This window comes from Pagrus pagrus (assembly GCF_965226575.1).
Source record: "Pagrus pagrus genome assembly, chromosome: 10".
NCBI lineage: Eukaryota > Metazoa > Chordata > Actinopteri > Spariformes > Sparidae > Pagrus > Pagrus pagrus.
The window spans coordinates 5,266,543-5,285,379 of NC_140194.1; the positions used below are offsets into that span (position 1 = coordinate 5,266,543).

At 41.9% G+C, this 18,837-nt stretch overlaps 1 protein-coding gene across 1 annotated transcript; it reads right to left on the reverse strand.

The window, feature by feature from the left end:
* Nucleotides 1-880: 880 nt before the first annotated feature.
* cd44b (CD44 molecule (IN blood group) b) lies at nt 881-16,439 on the reverse strand. The gene is made up of 8 exons (XM_084364936.1): nt 15,971-16,439; nt 7,727-7,892; nt 7,047-7,189; nt 6,859-6,921; nt 4,907-5,284; nt 4,160-4,231; nt 3,061-3,139; nt 881-2,864 (listed from the first exon to the last, which is right to left on the reverse strand). The coding sequence occupies exons 1-8, from the start codon at nt 16,035-16,037 to the stop codon at nt 2,651-2,653; spliced, it is 1,182 nt and encodes a 393-aa protein (XP_084221062.1). The 5' UTR covers nt 16,038-16,439; the 3' UTR covers nt 881-2,650.
* Nucleotides 16,440-18,837: the final 2,398 nt, after the last annotated feature.

Consider the following 18,837-nt stretch of genomic DNA (forward strand, 5'->3'; position numbering starts at 1 on the left):
GACAATAACAATATCTGAAGGACAGCGAAAAAACTGTTTTCACTCGAGCATGTTTTCACTGAATACTTAAAATGGAAGCGGACAACCCCGAGCATTTCTAAATGGGTTTGTTGTTGGCAACGCTGTCGCAAAGACGACTGGATTGTTTCCACTGTTGTAACAACAACACAAGACAAAACCTGAGTTTATTAATACATTTAGTCCTTAATAGAGAGCCGAAAGCAGCCAGAAATGGTGCCAGTCAGCTTCTCGGGAGGTTTCGTGCCTGGTGGCAGACAAAATAGCACAAATAGTGAAAAACAATGAAATGTTTTTAAAAAACGTTTTATCAGGCATTTTTTCTTATTGTTCAATAAATAGTTTATAAAACATTTCATTGTTTGTTAACAGTCAAATTACTATTAACTAATGTTTAATTAACCATAAATGTACCCTTCATTAATGATGGTTATTATAAAGGAGTAGCCAAAATGCCACACAGAATGCACGTTCATGTCAAGATCATAATAATTAACTACATATAAGTCAGCTGTGATGACAGTCTGAGCAGCTTTAGAGCGGTATTTAATGACCTAGTGCACATGCATAATAAATGGATGCTAAATGAGAATAAGCAGTAATTGTGCTCTTATCTCCACTATTTGCAGCTTATCACTGTATTGAAAGACGGCATCAAAATGGCCGTCTTTATCTCTCTATCTCAACCTTCGCTTCCTGCGTTAACATACTCTCGCATCACAAACCGCGGTGCCATGGAAACCTCACTTCCTCCTATGTGGCGGTGACGTAACCGCTCGCATTCCCTGTCATGCCATTCACACGCTCCCTTTTTTGTCCTCACACATACAAGAGCAATCAGTGAGCGAACACCACATTCCTGCACTTTCTATACAGATTTATTTTCATGTTCATGACTTTACAAATCTTTTCAGCGACGCGTTTTTGTTAATTTTGTCATAGAACCTGCCTACACTAGTACATTTGCTACTTCTTCTCAGAAATGAGTCAAATAAGAGCAAAAAGCAGGAGGGAAAAAAAAACAAAAAACGGAACAAGTCAGAAACAAAAAAATCAGTTTGCAATCGCTGTTTACAATTCAGCGTTGTACTGAAAAACCAGGAGAAATTAGCTGTCACACAGGGGATAATATTGATATGGCACAAAGTATGATATATTTCACCAATGAGAAGGTCAGTAGAAAAAACTGCAGCGTTTTTCGTTTACATGTGTGAATGTACAGAGTGGCTGAAACGTCGAGGCCGAGGCAAACACACAAGCTTCATTCATGGCACCCCTCCCCCAATGTTGTCACAGCCTCTTTCTTTAGTAGAAACCGTTACATTGCTGTGTGTTTAGAGCACATGGGCCCCCTCATTACATGTGCCATGTAGCCTGGCTCCTAAAGCTAAGCCCTGTCACTCAGCTTGTCTTGAGTGAGCTGAAATGTTGCATTTAAAAAAACGGTTAATCTCCTCTATCCAATTCTGCCTTTTTTTACGCTTCCTTTTTTTTCTTTAATCAATGTACACACTGTGTATATAGTATGTATACCTCATCTTTATCATTTTACTTATCCTCAGGATAACATCAGGGACTTTTCATCATATTCCCAACTTCATATAAATGTGTTAACTGACTTCAATGGTGCAACAATTGCGCAGTTTTTGGATGCTATACATCAACTTGATTCATACAATATCCACTCCACTTTGACTATTGCAAAAATCCATTCACAATTGTTTACCTCTGAGGTGCTGTTTCTAATTAAATAACTCTCAAAAAAAAAAAATGACACATTCCTTTAATTAAAGGAGGCACAAAGCCCCCTTCTACCAAACAACAGAAAAGCACTGGCAGCTATTGCTAAGGCATTTTTCCAAAACATTATACTTTATATACAGAGACCAAGAAAAAAGGGACTCAAAGCTGCATAAATTAAGGTAGTGACATCCCCCAGTTTTCTTGAAAAATGGAAAAACCAAACTCCAGTCCACAGGCAATGTCTGAAATATACACGAGGTTACAACAATAAGCGAACAAAAACAAAGAAACAAAATACATTGAAAACATCAAGGGTTGTTTAAAATGACCTTTTTTTTTTTTTCATCTGTAGTATCTCAAAGAAAATAACCCAGTTTCTCACCGTTGATTTATTATTTCCCATTTAGCTTAAAATTTAAAATCCACCAATTCTATAAAAAAAGAGACCAATTTGTCTTTACAAATAAGCCCCTCACACCCCTCCCTTTAAAGCCTGTGTCTATCCAGACCCATCATCAACAGAGAAATTGACACAAAAACACATTCATACGTACATCCTGCTATGCATCAATGCATGATTAACCCTACCATGCATTCACTCCTAACTACCCCTGGCATCATACCGCACAAACAAAATGCTCTACATGTTGGTTTAAAAGACTGTGAGGCAACAGCTCCACACCCAGTACAATACTTTTAACCTCAGTGAGACAATCTTTCTAAATAACACACACATACATCCTTACTCAGTGTCCATTCAGTGCTGGCCACTGAACTGTTTTATTTTTTTTAACCCCCAGTGCTTGAAGCCCCACCCATCCAATCTCCTCACCATCTCGTCCTATCCTCACCTACACTCTTCCCTGTCTGCCTCTACGCTCCTCCTCTCTCACGCCAGCTGCTCTTTATCTGGCGACTCCTCTAGCGTGATGACGGTGAACTCCTCTGTGTTGCCGTTCTCCTGGATCTTCTCCTTGTTCATGAGGGTCACCATTTCCTGCTCTCTCTCCTGGGCGTGGGAGCTGGATGCCGATGCCGCCGCCCCGTTCCCCTCGCCGCCATCTTTGGGAGTGATCATCAGGGTCTGTTGTTTGCCGCACATGCTGCAAGAGCACATTCAGACATATTTACTCGTCATTGATTTTTTTTTGCAATCTGCCAGTCTCCAGAAAAACATGTGAAAACTGGAACACTATGAGAGTATTGACTGCTGTGCACACTAGCAGCAGGGGGTAATGTTGTCCCCAACATGTTACATGACATCTCTGTGTTAGTGTATGAAAAAAATCAAAGTCGTACGTGTTTCTTTTCGCAACAGCTGCACACACGATGAGAATAACAGCAACGACCACAATCACGACAGTGATCACCAGCCAGTCTGGAGGGAGAGATAACAAGCCAAGAAATAAAAGTCACTGTCAATAAAGAGTGGATCCAAACAAGAGTGCCCTTTTCCCAGCTTGGTCTTATTTGACCGCAGTCACTGCGGACGTCATGATGTTAGAAGTACAATCCTTGTTCCAAAAAAGTAAGGACACTGTGTAAGACATAAACTTTCCTTTTTGTGTCATGGTTTGGGTTTTTGGTTTGGTTATTTTTTGTTCGAGTCTTTCTACTTCCTGCTCACCTGTGTTCCCAGCGTTCTGCTTCCCTCCTGTGTTCCCTGTGATCCTCCTCAGTCTGATTTTCCCCCCACACCTGTCCCACATCAGCCTCACTGTTCCCAGTGTCTCTCCACCTGCGCCTCATCCCCTTGTTAGTTTAGTTTGTGTTTACACCTGTGTTGTTCCCTCACTCTTTGTGGGTTCATCTGTTTCCCTCCACGCATCTCCCTGTTCCCCGGACCTTGTGTGTCCCCTCTGTTCCTGATTTGTTCCTCATGGTTTTTGTATTTCTCTGTAGTTTTTTTTCCTTTCCCTGTCTTTTGTTACTTGCTTTTTGGACTTTGGATTTTACATTTTGACATGTAGTCAATTGAAAACAGTGCAGAATATATTTAATGTTTTACCTCATCAACTTCATCAAACGTTTTGTAAATATACGCCTATTCTGAATTTGATGCCAGCAACAGGTTTCAAACAAGTCGGGACAGAGGCAACAAAATACTGGGAACGTTGTGGAATGCTCCAAAAACACCTGATTAGAATATCCCACAGGTAAACGGGTGATAGTATCATGATAAGTTGTGAAAAGGGTAGCGTTCAAGAGCAAGGACAGGGCAAGGTTCAACACTTTGTGAAACATAAGTTTGTATAAACGATATTAAAACATGGGCTCGGGAACACTTCGTAAATGATATGTTTGCAAATGATTACATTCTGTTTTTATGTACATTTTACACAGCGTCCCGACGTTTTTGAAGTCGGGGATGTAAATGTGAAGTAAGATGGTTGCTTACTTGAACCGCTCTCTCGTGGCTCGGGCCCATCCGAGACTCGTCCCCTGCCATCAGGTTGTCTTGGTTGTGGAGCTGCATGTTAATAAAACAGAGGGAAATGAGTCATGTCAGAAACGGGTAAGTCACTGACGTATTTAACTCAAAAGTATCCACTCTTGCAAAATGGAAGACAGAAAATTAGATGACCTATTCAATGTGTGGTTGCATCACAGAGGTGCATGCATTTTCATCTCTTTGTAAGGCTTTGTGGCACCAGATAGTGAAAGCTTTGTATTAAGAAATTTGCTTTTTTCTTTTAAAATAAAGCTGAACTTTTATATACAGTACATTTCAATACAGACTTTTATGCAGTTAGTGTGGTTGTTGAATATGCTGAGCCTGATTGTGATTCCTCTTCGGGACACAGAGACGGAGTAACTGAGGCCTGTTTTGTAACAAATCCAGTCCACAGCTCAACTCAACACAAGGGGGCGTCATGTGTTCTTAAAAGTTACTTCAGTCCTCCTAAAACCTGTTGCATCTGATGTCAGGAAGTGCTGCTCTTCAGCAATGTTTCCATGGATCTTAATTACAAATGAACTCAAGTATCACCATTTTCTATGATTTCTCTTTTGTATATACAGATGGTAGATGTAGTAACAGGAACCCTGAAATATAATGCAATCCAAAAAAATACTACAGAGTTGAGCCAGCAGTTGTACTGCAGCATTTATGTGTTTGATATATTCTTGCTCATGTTTTTCTTACCCTTCGTCGTGTCGTAATCTTCAGGATCTGATGGGTTGTCGTGATGCTCATTTGGAATGGTAGGCTGTGCTTCCTCCGGCTCTCCGACAGGGGCCGTTGACGAGACGGTCCCATCTGGCTGCATCCCAGAACCGGTTGGCTGGTCGAACTCTACAGGATTGAAAGTGGACCCGACAGTGCCATTCTCACTCTCTCCAGAGGGACTGTCTTTCATGGAAGGGCCCTCTGTGGAAGCCTCTGGCTCTTCTGCTATCGTAGTAGTTAGTACTATCAGAGAATCATCCCCGGTGGATACCGTGGGGTCACCGCTCTCACTGTCATCCTGTGCTTTTGGAGTGGTGTCTTCCTGGCCTTCTGCTGGGGTTGGGACCTGATGCTCTGATGATTGGGGGATAGAGAGGGTCATAAATGGTTGTAGTCACACATAACTTTTGATATATTTCAACCCTTTCTTAGCAATATCGTAGTATCTGTTATATCATGTAAGGCCCGATTACATCCTCTTCTTTTTTTTTCATTTCAAGTCATGCCAACATTTATATTACAATGATAATACATCTTAATACAAAACACATGCATAATAACATGCATGGTGGACATTACAATCGAACTGTGTGAGTCATTCAGCTCTCTTCTCTCTGGTCACAGCTTTGTTGTGCTTCCTAAACCTCAAAGAAAGGATTCAACTAGGGGTGTCACAATAATGCAATTTTCACAATAACCATGATATTAAAAAATGAAATATTGCATTAGTAATACACATATGATAATATCGTGTGGATAATTGTAGTTAAAATCTGATATCTTAACAGCCTTACTTTCCACGTGTGGAAAAAAAGCCAATCACATACTGTACGCGTTTATATTCACATTTTTCATTTACATTTTTGGAATTTCACATTTTGTTTGCAATTATTAGGCAGTTTATACTTCAGTGCACCATGTTAGTGTAAATGTTGTCAACTCCATGTAAGTACTTAAAAAATTATCATTCAAAAGGTTTGTTTGCAACAGCTTCCAGGCAGAAAACCCCTGCATCACACATCAGCTGACATACAATCTGATTGTCTTTTTTTTATGATGTGATTTCAAAGTGCATAAATCTTATTTACCAAAAATGCATGTTTGACGCTGTCATCTCATTAATAACAAGACTTTCACTAATGTCAGGTTGGAGATCTTATTTACCTGTTAGACAAAATGACAGCTTGAGACTACCCAAAACTGGCAGTAAGCATAATATGTTGCTGTTGTGTAGCTATTAAAGATGCTCGCAAAGCTATTAAGAACATTAAAAAAGCACAACAGAAACACCAGACAGGTCGGACCAACGTGTTTCACCATATCTTTAAATGTTACAGTTACAGCTGAAAATGACAACAGAAATAAACAAGTTTGCCGATTTCACATATCTCCAAGATGGCCAGTTTTCTTTACAGACACCTGTGGTACCACTGTTAATGTGCGGTGTGAAGTAATGCTAACCTGGTGTTACATGTGGGAAACTGATCCCTCATCAGGACTCAAGGCGGCCGTAAAAAAAAGTAACCTCATCCAACTGTCTTCTTGTTTTGGCCGGGGAAGATTTGGGTTAAATGTACGTCCCACCTCAGGTAACATAGCTAGGAGCTGAGAGGATGTTGGTGTTGACTATTAGCGATAAGATCATTTGGTAACCAGGCAGAGGTGTTGTCGAAGGGGTTTTCAATTCCTAATTCTGTTTTCTTTCCATTCAGATGAGTTTCATAACCTGGACATGCTGCATGTTTTTAAATGTTGGCATCCTAGCAACTGTAAATTCGTGACATGTTACAGGATACAGTGCTTTGGATTTCATCATTTTTGAGACCTTTGTTTCAGTTGATTACCTATTAATGTTTAAACTTTGGATATATTGTGACAAATGTGCACTATGTGAATTACAAAAACATGAACAGGCATATGGTACCAACCTGGTGCATCTGAGGATAAGAGTTCGGTGGAAAAGGCATTGTCACAGTTCTTGTCAGGCCCAGCTAGTGCACAGGGGACACGGAAAGTAGACGTTACCAAAATGGAGAGGCAAACTGGCACTTGAGTAATTTAAGCGTCACCTTTGGAATAAGCCGATAAACTGCCAATATCCTGTGGATGTAATCACCTGTTTCATCGTAGCAGTAGGCATCATAGAGGTCCTCAGCAGTCACACGTGAATTAATGATGAACCCAGTCATGTTCTTTGCACAGTTTTCATGGCTACTGAGTCTGAGGATGACAGTGCTCACATTGCTGGTCCAGCCGTACCTGAACGGACACAACAATGTTATTATTTGGAAGACACATTTTGGAGCAGATTTGGAGACATTTTGTTAATAGAGAGAGCATTCTGTCTCCAAGCAGCCTGGTCTAAACACATTACATCACACTGCTCTGAGAAGTGGAGACAAACGCGGTTGAGCAACAGAACTTTTCCTCTGTCGTTAGTTTACAGTGTTTCTACCACATGACAAACATGTGGCGTATGTCTGTTGTGAAGCTGAAAGGCCGCCTTCCTCTTTTCTGGTTTTACATCTCTTAATGAAGTGACCAAGTGTATTCACCATTGTAGTTAAATACTGGGATTTTTTCATGGTTTCTATTTGAGTTAAAGCATTTCCTGTGACATTTCAAAACTAAAAAGATCCCAAAGGGGACATTTTGAAAGAAAAGGCCCAACTCATGGCAGGATGAGTCAGTGAATATTGTTTTATATGACTTACAGCGCCAAAATGTACATTTTATTCAACAAGCATTCACATAAATTAATATTATTAATTTGTAAACCAAGGCTTGTGGTTTCACCTGCATGTTTCCATGCTTTTATTAAAGGCCTCCTGGAGTTGGTCTGGACTTGCCAAGGTGCTCTTCAGCTGCCCACACACCTTTTCAGCCGTCTCAAAGTTCAGGGAGTGACGGCTCGCTCCCTCAACAAGAAAAACCCCGACATAGCTGCAGCTGCGAGAATTCACTGTAAGGAAAGAGAGGGAGAACAGTCAGGTTCAGGTGTCCGACAGCATTCATCACCAGTTAGATACAGTATACGAGGCTGTGAGTAGCCGGCAGTCTGACACCGTCATGTAAATACCAAATGAACAAAACTGTGTCTTTAAAATACATGTTATATCAACATGTGATTTCATCCATGTCTTCAAAACTCAACGCCACAATTACAACAAGCAGATAGTGAGATGGAACAAAGGTTTAAGACCCATGTTGCTTTTGAAATAACGAACAGCAAGGACAGTTTAGATGCTGTGGGTTACATACCGTGAATTTTATATTTTAATGTTAACAAAACACCAGGTGAGGATTCATTCAGTAGTTTTCAAAGAGGAGCGATTTACTGCTCCTTCATATTTTCTTTCATATTATTTTTGATTATTTTCAGTTTTTTTTCTATAATAAGACACTGTGACGGTGCACATGCTTTCAGAAACATAAAATGTATGAGCAAAATCTTGATTTATGCAAGACATTGCCTTTTGCGTCAGTATTCAAGTGTTAGTCATGAGCTGGCTGGTTTGTTCAGATTTGTTCTCTGGAAGGGAAGCACCATGAGACAGGCAGCATTCTTCATCTCCAGTGTTTAGCCCTCAGGCCTCGCTAAGAGTCCGTTTTCATCAAAACAAAGTGTGCAAACAAGGAAGCATAGGCATACGTATGCACAAACACATACACCATGCTCTGCTTTAGATAAGCTTAGCATATTAATACTCAGACATTATCTATCTATCTATCTATCTATCTATCTATCTATCTATCTATCTATCTATCTATCTATCTATTTTTGATTTTGGCAGTTTTAATCCTCCATAAACTTTCACTGTAATTAGCATTCAGAGAAGCATCCAATGGTCAATATTACTTCAGGACTACGAGAGGTTCCTAAGAATTCACGGGCTTTGAGTGGTAATCCTCAAAACCTGCTCTTTGTCAAAGCAAAATCAATCACTTCAGATCAGTGAAAGTTTGTTCAGTAAAATCTGGCTCTGGCGCACACTGTTTCTCATGAGTGATTCTCAAGCCTATTTGCTTGCGTTTGCTTGCCTAAAGGAGAAACCTCGGGGAAATTGACTCTCCCCCGCTGAAATGAAAACAAAAAATGCAAACTAGGCCTAGCAGATGAGGAGGCAGCACGTGTATGCGTACACATGGAGATCACGGAGACACACACCCTTTGCAAAAAGACTATAATGAGTGGAAATGACAAGAAATAGATTTCAGAGTTTAAACATGTGATTCTCGACATGAGCAGGTGATCATTTGCATTGAGGATGAAAAATAAAAGAGCGTGACTCCACCTGGTCAGAGCTCCGTATGACCACAGCTCACACTCTGACACTGACCCTGCCCCATACTGATCTTTGCATAGCCAAGTGAGAGATGAAATAATATTCATGAATGACAACATTTAGTGTCGCGAAACTCAGGTCGAACAGAGTCTACTGGTTTCATATCAGATCATCTTTAAATGCAAGAATAATTTGCCTAAGAGAAAGCAAAAGTAGAATCCTTTACCACAAACTCAGATATCACGAGGGACTTACTGGAATCTGTACATCTGTGCATGCACAGAGGAAACCCTTATCTGTACTCTGTGTTTGCTGCTTGTTTAAATGTGCTACCATGGTGACAGATGCACGTGTTGAGGAAGATGTCTATTACTAATGCTAAGTCACTCGGCACACTCGCACTCGGCAGCAACACTTGCACCCACACACACACATACGCATTGAGTCATTTGTTGCACCTGGCACAAAATAAAAATAACTACCGTGTCGACTTATTTCAGTGAACAACTTTCACAACAAACACACTAAAGTCAGCAGCCGTAGTGTTTATGATTCATAAGAAATATACACCCTTGTGCTTTCTCACCTGAAAGATGTTGCTCAGTTTCAGCAGAAAATATGAGTTACGAGTTTGGTAGAAGATTAAAGTTAGAAAAACAAACAAACAAACAAACAAAAACACTGAACTTGTAAAACCTGCTCCCTGAAAAAAACATAACCACTTGACAACAGACCGATTAAGAACAATGCCTGTAAACTAACATATAATATTATACTGTGATAATTATCCTGTAATATATTCTACATTTGCGAAGCTTTATTGAGAGAAATGAAATCGACTTCATGTTTATTTTTGGATTGGCTTGTGTTGCTGTTGCTATTGGATTGCATTATTTTGTACAGTATGTAGTAATCAAAAAGAGGGAACTGCACTGTCTGGCGACCAACTGTACAAATTTCAGGCTGCATCATAAACTGAGGCATGAAAAAACAAGAAATACAAGCAAAGGGATGCTACAACATTGAGATGATGTGAGGCAATATATTGGTTTTGCCTTAATAGTCCTACATGTTGCACTTATTTCAACTAAAGCATATATATGTATATCCCAACTGGAGACGCTACACTCTTAGAAATATGGGTTCAAAATGGTTCTGAAGGGCTGAGGTTCTACTCAGGACCACTTGCTTCAGAAGAACCATTTAAAAAGACATTTTTATTTATATAGTGCATTTCATTATACTCAGACACTTTACATAATCACAATATAAAAGGAAACAACACATTAAGAACAAATGGAAAAATCCATCAAGATCCATTTTCTATCCAAAGAACCCTCCACGGAAGAAAGGGTTCTTCAAAGTTTTTTAAAGGTTCCTTGGTAGAACTCCCTTGATGGGATCCAGATAAAACCCTTGGAATGAAGGGTTCTCAGTGGAACCACATCAGTGGGTTCTTATTTGCAGCCTTAGAAGGCAAAAATGTTCTGGATTGAACCCCCAGAGAGAGTTCTAGGTGGAACCATTATACCATAGAGAGTTTCCCTAGAACCACTATAAGGGGTTTCGGGATGGAACCTTCACAAATGGTTCTAGGTATAAACCTATGTAATGGATTCTGGGTAGAACCCTCTAAAATGTTCTACTAAGAACCACAAAGGGTTCTCCTATGGGGACAAGCCAAAGAACCTGATATGGTTCTATATAGCGCTTTTATTTCTAAGAGTGTAGATACGCCTCAAGTTTTAAGGAAAACATTAAGGAAGTGTGCAAAATCGCTATTTGTTATTTTGTGAGCATGTTGATCACTTCTCTGTGGAAAAAGCTGTCAAGAGTGAGCGCCAACACTTGTTCCGTACGACAGTCGTTCTTTGCCTCTCTCTCTTACACACACACACAGACACACACGCGCACACACACACCTGAAAGGACTCCAGCACATGCTGCCACATGGCTCAGTGTCCCTGAAAGTAAACGGCCCTGGCCTTGCAAAACTTGCCCGGGAGAGATCAAAGAGAGCACAGCTTACCATCAGCGAGCTGAAAAGGACTCTGACATGAATCTGAGCGTGATCATTAGTATGCAGAAGGAACGGTCATGGGTGTCTTTATACAGTCGAGAAAGCCTTCTATGCCAAAGCACTGACTCTCCCAAAGGCTCCATTGTCACCTAATGGAGTTGAAACCAAGGAGACTGTAAAGTCTGGGTGCACAGAACCTGAGAGAAAGGGAGCTCCAACACAGCTGCTCGCCAAAACCTCCAGCTGCTCTAGAAGTAACAGACAAGCCCCGAGCCTCAACTCCCACTTCACTTTCTCGTTCCCCCGCTCTGTCTCCTTTTCTCTTGTTTTCTCTCATTACTTTCTGTTTGTCTTCTCCATGCCAGCAATAAAGTACAAATTACCCCCTGCATGCAGGTGCACAAGCACACAGGCAGATCACAGATGCACATGCACACAACTCCGCAAGTCATAACCTCTGTGGAGTCATGACACAGCATGGAGCACAGCAAGAGAGCCGGTGAGCTCAGTATCTTGATGTCAAGAGTAATAACACACAAAGTTGGCTCATTTTCAACCTCTTATCTGCATTTTTACCCTTTCTACTTTTACCTAACACCTCACTGAAGTTTTTTCTATATATCACATGTGCAGGCATCCCATGCTTGAACACAGAATCAACTGTATGCATCCCACTGTGACTGTTACATCCTTTTAGTCACAGTTCATCAGCTGGTTTGGAGACCTTGTTAGTCACCATCGCCACCACAATGCTCCAGTGTCCTGCATTATCACACTTGAGTGAAGTTGCTCTGTCAGCAGGGATGTCTCTGCCCTTCGCTGGTCACAGGTCCACCGGGCCAGCAGGACAGGTGAAACATGAGATCTGGTGCAAAATGTGTTTGTGCGCACACACGCTCACAACAATACCTGAAGGTCACAAGAAGGACCCAGCTATCTGTTTTTTTCATCTTGTGTGCCGTTTCTTTTCACACCTTCTGTGCTCCCTACGCCTCCACCCATTACATCTTTGAAAGCAGCCTGGCTTTCTTTCATACAGGAAAGGCAGGGGCACTTTTCTCTCTTGCCTTTTAATAAACGCTGTCGTTAAAGCTCTCACAATTTAAAAGGTTTTATTGAATTCAAACAGATGATTTGTGATAAGACACTTGACCTCCAACACTTTTAAACATTCAGGTTTGAAGATAAAGGAGACGTCGCACTACAGAAGCCTTTCACCTGCTACTTCTGTGAATACTGTCGCTCCAAGACGTCTTAACGAAACAAAAAAGCAATCGTCCCACATGCTGTGCACATATTTTCATTACATTTTTTTTTTTCGTTCACGAGCTGTATTCCATGAAATTATCAAGCTAAACTGAAGTGGCAAAGAAAAGAAAAAAGAAAAACGAAGATGAAGTGTCTTTTCACTGGTTTGGAGTGGATAAACATTCATCAGAAGCTGACGGTACGAAACACGTTGAAGAAGAAGTAGAAGAAGAAGAAGAAAAGAGATAAAGAGGAAGAAGAAGAGGAAGAAGAAGAAGAAGAAGAAGAAGAGGAAGAAACAAAAACAGTCACCTCAGCCATCTACAGTAAGAGGGAATGTGGGACTTTTTCTTCTCTCCGAGTGGAAACACCTGATCAGTCATGTGAGCTAAATGTTTGCTACGTGTCTTTCTCAAAAAAGTGGAAAGCCGAATCAAGCGAGCATACATTTTGTTTATTCAAATTATTCCATTTCTATCTACCTTTTCTAACGTGATACTACAAAATGCACATAAAAAAACATTACTGGAAACATGGCTTCTTTCTGAGAACCGGGAGGTCCTTAGCTTAGCACAACAGGGAAACATCGACTCTAACGCTAGTCATCACATCTGAAGCTACCTATTAACCCATGTCTTGTTTATTAAATCCATACACAGACATAAATTTGGACATTGCCAAGCTGTTTCATTCTGCTTCCAGTCTTTATCAAGCCCCAAGGAAGAGCACCAGGCTTTGAAGCCAACTTTCGTAGTGGCCAAACTGTGTAATTACAGACTTTCTCCCATAAGCTTACGCTGTAATCGAAACAGCTGTACACAGCCCTTCGAGATGACTTGTTTCTCTCTCAGAATTTGAACCATTTGGTCGATAACATAACAGAGCCACACGATAAAATCTTTGTATTTCCCATTCAAGTTAGTTGGTTTGCTAAAACGGAAGTATACGCTCGGTCGACGGAAGTCTCTGGTGCAAAAGCTCTTTAAGCCTCACAATGCAGAAGATCTAGATAATTTACACAGAGGAAGTGGAGCTTTTATGGCGTCATGTACGAGTGAGCAGCTTAATTTGGGCTATTTGAGCATAGATACATGCAGATTTCAGTGCCTTTGTGCATAATATCAAAGCACAGATCCAGTGTAATCTGCTGTTATGCCCGATGATGCAGTGAGTTAAGAAATCAATGCCTCACGCAAGAGGATGTACGTCTATTACAGAGCTCTTTCTGAGCTGTTTTCCCAAGGAAACAAAGACTTAAGTGTACATGAGATTGGAAAGCAGGCAGGGGGGCTTGCGGTGGGGAGCAGGAAACTCACAAATCAGTTTTAAAAAGTAATTATAAGGTTTACCAGAACTGAAAGACATAGACAAAACCTGGAATATGAGGACCCTTGCACCATGTTAGACCAGTTCTATCACTGTGTAAAGAAAAGATCATCAGAAGAGGAGGGGAGTTACACAATCTATTGGTGCAGATTTGTAGACGGAGGTTGCAGGGAAGGCGAACACGTGTCTGAGAGTCTCAGGTGGCAGGAGACGGTCCTTAGAGCCTGTACGGGCACAAGCCCTCTTTGTCAAGGACCGGTCCCAGTCTGCAGGCCCCCTCAACACCCCTCACCTTGAAACATAACACGGGGGCATGCAGGAGGGGTCGTTACGCCAAGGAGGCAAACACGGCCACCTTAACAGGAAGTCCAGCGGTCAGGCTGGCCCGAGTGCTTGCAATACTAATCCTCCGCATAGAAGAAGCAGCGCTCTGAATTACGGTCAGAGAATCTACAGAGGAAACTCAAAAGATAGACGAGAATGCAGATTAGATGAAGTTGCTTAAGAGTTTTCCATGTGCTTGAAGCTTTATGTAAGTGTTCATCGTGATCACCAGATCGACATGCTGGGGACAAGAAGTTGACAAATTATAGCATTTGGAAGGTCTCACAGATGAGAGACTTTACACTGAATTATTGAAGCACAACATTAAATTTGAATTATCCTGAAATGGGTTTTTATTACATATCTTGTCACATATTTAGTGTATGTCATAAATTCCTAGTCACACAGTTTTGTTCCAATTAAAATGGATGAAACCATAATTTCAATGCCATTTTCAGCCAGTACTGCATCAGAGATACCAGCTGCAATCTTTTTTGTTTCGGACATTTTGTGGGAATCGTAGACATTGATGCAATTGACAGCATCGTAAAAAAAAAAAACTCTCCATAAATCAAGTCTTGGTTAACTGGCCTGACCGCAAGTCCATGAGTCCTGCTCTTAATGATGTGCCGCAGGCGAAAACACAGCCACAGGTTTAAGGTTCAAAGACAATGCAGGGTGCAAGACGAGCTACAACCACCACAGGACACTTCTCGCCAGACGCCAATTACTCTCAACACTCCAGCGTAGAGATACATATACAAACACACACACACACACACACACACACACACACACACACACACACAAAAAGCTCACAACTACTCAGTACACAAGGAGCCTTGAGGGGGGCAAACACATGTTGAAGCAAGGGGGGGTGGAAAGTGGGTCCACCCCCTTCCCTCTTCCCACATACAGGGCACATACAAGCTATCTAGGTAGTCTCGTATTTGCCTTTAAATGCTGGTCAAATTTATAGCTTGATGCTGATTGTTCTCTGGCGCAGTGCCAGAGGGAGTCTTTGTGAGCAACCCCAGCGCAGCCTCCTCGGGGAGCAAACCCAGACGAACCCAGACCTGTTTGATTCAGTACCAACTTCACCTCCAGAGATATATTGCCTCCGAGCAGCAAATCCAATCAAAACCTGACGCAGAAAGCACATGTTAGATAGAGACAAAGAGAGAATAGGGAGACATTGAGGAGGGGAGGGTGGGGGGGGGTGCTAGAGCGATTGCTGAACATCCTTTGTGTACAGAATAAAGCGTTAAGCGTGGCAGCACAGACTCCAGCTGTAGCCGCACAGCAAAGAAAAAACAAAAAAATAACTCTTTCTGAAAAGAGGGACTGCTTTCGAAAAGCTACACTGATCATCCAAAGCCCTGATAAATGAGGTTCACTTCCCAGAGCGTGAACATGTGTGAGACAGAGAGCGAGCAAGAAGAGCGCCTGTCTCCTTTGTGTCTATCAGGCGTCTCAGACTGCCAGACGTAAGCCTGTCTGCGCTGGTGAGGCACACACTCGCTTTGCCGGCATCCACTCATCCGTTCTACAAGCAGCAGCAGCAGCAGCAGCAGCAGCAGAGCAGCACAGCCTCTTTCTTCCACTGTCTTCTCTTTACATGAACGCTCACTTAAATTCTCAACAAGGCTCAAGAAGGGAGAAAAAAAAACAAAACAGCAATAATGTCTGGTCCTAAAACCTGGCAACAAAGGAGCGTTGCCAGGCACAATTTTGGCAGAATAAGGTTAAAAAAAAATAAAAAAAATGTAAAAAAAAAAATCAAAAGAAATCCCCAAACAAAGAGCCATCCGCTGGGCGAAGGCACAGTCCCCTCACCTTGAAGTAGCTCCGACCTGGAGGAGGCCAGTAATCCAAAGGTGACCCCCATGAGAAGCGTCCACATCCTGGGCAAAGCGTCTGGCGATGACTGGGTGAGTAGCTGGTTGTAAAGGTGTGTAACAGTTCTCCTGTGGTTCTGTCTTCCCCTCTGCCAGGAGTGTGGCTGGTTTGTGTGTGTGTGTGTGTGTTTGTCTCAGTGTGTGTGTCTCAGTGTGTGTGTGTGTGTGAAAGAGAGACAGTGAATGAGTGAGAGAGCAGTAAAAAAAAAAGAGAGAGAGAGAGAGAAGAGACCTGTCACTGTGAAAGGAGCTGGTGTGAGTGTCTGGTCGCTGCTGGAGCTGAGTCAGACTTTGCCCCAACTTTTCTATTCTGTAGCCCGAAAGACACAGAGGCTAGTGGCACACAGGCAGAAGGGGAAGAGTGGTTCATGTGAGTGAGCACACACCCTCCTGCCTCTCCCACACTTGCCCCACCTCCCCTCCCGCCCCACCTCAGCACCAGCCTCTCTCTTTTTTCCTCTCTTTGCTCTTTCTCTCGCCTCTTCCTGCTTTTATACAGTGTGTAATGGAGAAGAGAGGTGATCTTTTCCTTCTGTCTGGCCGCTTTTCCTCGTCTTCCTCCTTCCTCCCCTACCCTCCCTCCCCATCTCCCACTCTGCCTCCCTTCTTCCTCTTTTCATGTTCCTGACAGCAACAGTTTCTGAGAGCCCATCTGGTCTTTTGTTGTCCTCACTCCATTTTCAATTCATCCGATTTTCTTGTCTCTGCTTCCCTCACGCTCTATGTCTTTCTCTCCCCTTCGCTGTATGTCTCAGTGTGATCCTGTGCCACCAATTGAAAGAGGTCACATCCATTCGACAGAGACACACCTCATCTTGAAGTTTTTATGGATCCAAAACATCGATTTAAAACTCTGGAACGTTGCACACACGTTTCTTCTCCGTCTTCACCTTCCTTGATCTCACTGCGCTGATCGGTGGACGTAGAAATTCATCAGAAGAAAAATGTTTAAGATGCAAAAGCGAGCACCAGTAAAGAGCAATGTATTTAAACCTCTGTTGTCTTCTGCAGGAGACAACAAAGAGGATGGTCATGAAAATCTGTTCCAGTTACGCTCCTAGATAAGTTGCCTCCTAATTCAGAACCATGCTCGATGCTGTCTGCCACATCTCAACAACCGCGACTGTTTTTTCCGCTTCCATCATGTGAAAATGGCCTCCATTCTTACATCGAATGTTTAACGTTTCACTTCAACAGGTGACGGTTGGAGTCATCTCAGGTTTCCGGGGAATCTCCCCGGCAACAGTATCTCGTGCTGTTTGCATATGGTTGTGCAATATCACAAATAAACAACTGAGATAAGAGTGCATGACTGGTCCGTAATTCTGTGACTTCCCTAACAACCAACCGTAAAAAAAATGTCTCATGGCTTGGTGTGGCTGGTAATTTTGTAGTCATGGGGACAGCATTGAAACTGACCCTTCAGTTGAATACATTTATAATGACACTCAACGGCTCATGGAACTAAATTCACAGCGCTTTGAGCCCATTTATCAGGGAACAGCAACGTGAGGTAACGGGTAAAACTAGAAAGCACATGAACACAGATAACGTGCAGATATTTAAGGTAGATATGCTTCTCAACCGGAAACCTTCTACTTGTTTAGGTGTGACACACAGGTTCAGCTATGTAAGCCACACGTCTTTGTGCTCAATGTCGACGTCAACAATGCTTACATTAAAAAACTGACAAAACTAATGTCTTACCATCCACATTTAGGGGGTTAGCATGCTTGCAATTTAGCACTTAGCACAATGTACAGCCGAGGAAGATGGAAATTAGTTTTCCTGGTATTAAGTTGTAAACTCGAGTACAGAAAGCTGCAGGAACGATGTATTTTTGAAGGCTAACCCTGGTTCCCTCAAGTTAATACTTACGATCTGTTCAGCAAGACAATCTTCACAGATGAACACCACTTTTATGATTTTAGAAGCGTAAATGAAATCGCCAGAAGTAAAAAGCTAACGTTAGGCTAAAAAAGGAACTACACTGTGGTCGTATGACTTCAACGACACCACCATTAAGCTTCTCATTAAGCTATAGTATACACACTTCACTATAAATTGATCAATCTACAGCAGTAATTTTGCAACCACATCCAGCCTGTAAAGACGGACTAGTGAGTAGACGAGCCTCTGTGGACTTGTTAGCAACCGTCTTTTTAAAGACAATCTCACAAGCTTGTGTTAACCACAGAGCTTATTTTAGGCATTTAAATGAAGGCCTATAGACTTTGCGACGAGGGAACCAGAAGAAAAAATGCTAACTTATTTCTGGGGTTTAGGGCTCATTCTGGCTGTAGTCTATGGGACAAATTGGCCTGATGATGCCAGTAAATTAAAACCACAAATGTGTCAACCTAATGTAGGCTTTCAAGGAAAAGCACCACTTCCATTAGGGTTCAACCTCTGGGGCCCGTTAATGTCTGTACAAAATTTAATGAGATATTTCAGTCTGAACCAAAGATTCTGGACCAGCAGACTAAGAGTGCCAAGCCACCTCACTAGCATGGCTACAAATGACATAACCCCGATCACACAGCTAATACTGATCTATAAATATATACAGAGAGAACAATGTAGGGTAGACCAACTCCCAGAGGATCATTAGGACAATCTCTTTGACTTCCTTTTGCATTTACTGGCCTCCGGTTTGGGACAAACCACCGATTAGAAGAATAACAGGCCAATGAGAGGTCATGAAAACAGATTTATGGTCTTTAACGGTCTTAAATGTACAGATTTAATAGGGGATTTAGATTTTGTTTGGAGAATAAATTACAAATGCAGATGACAGATTAGAGA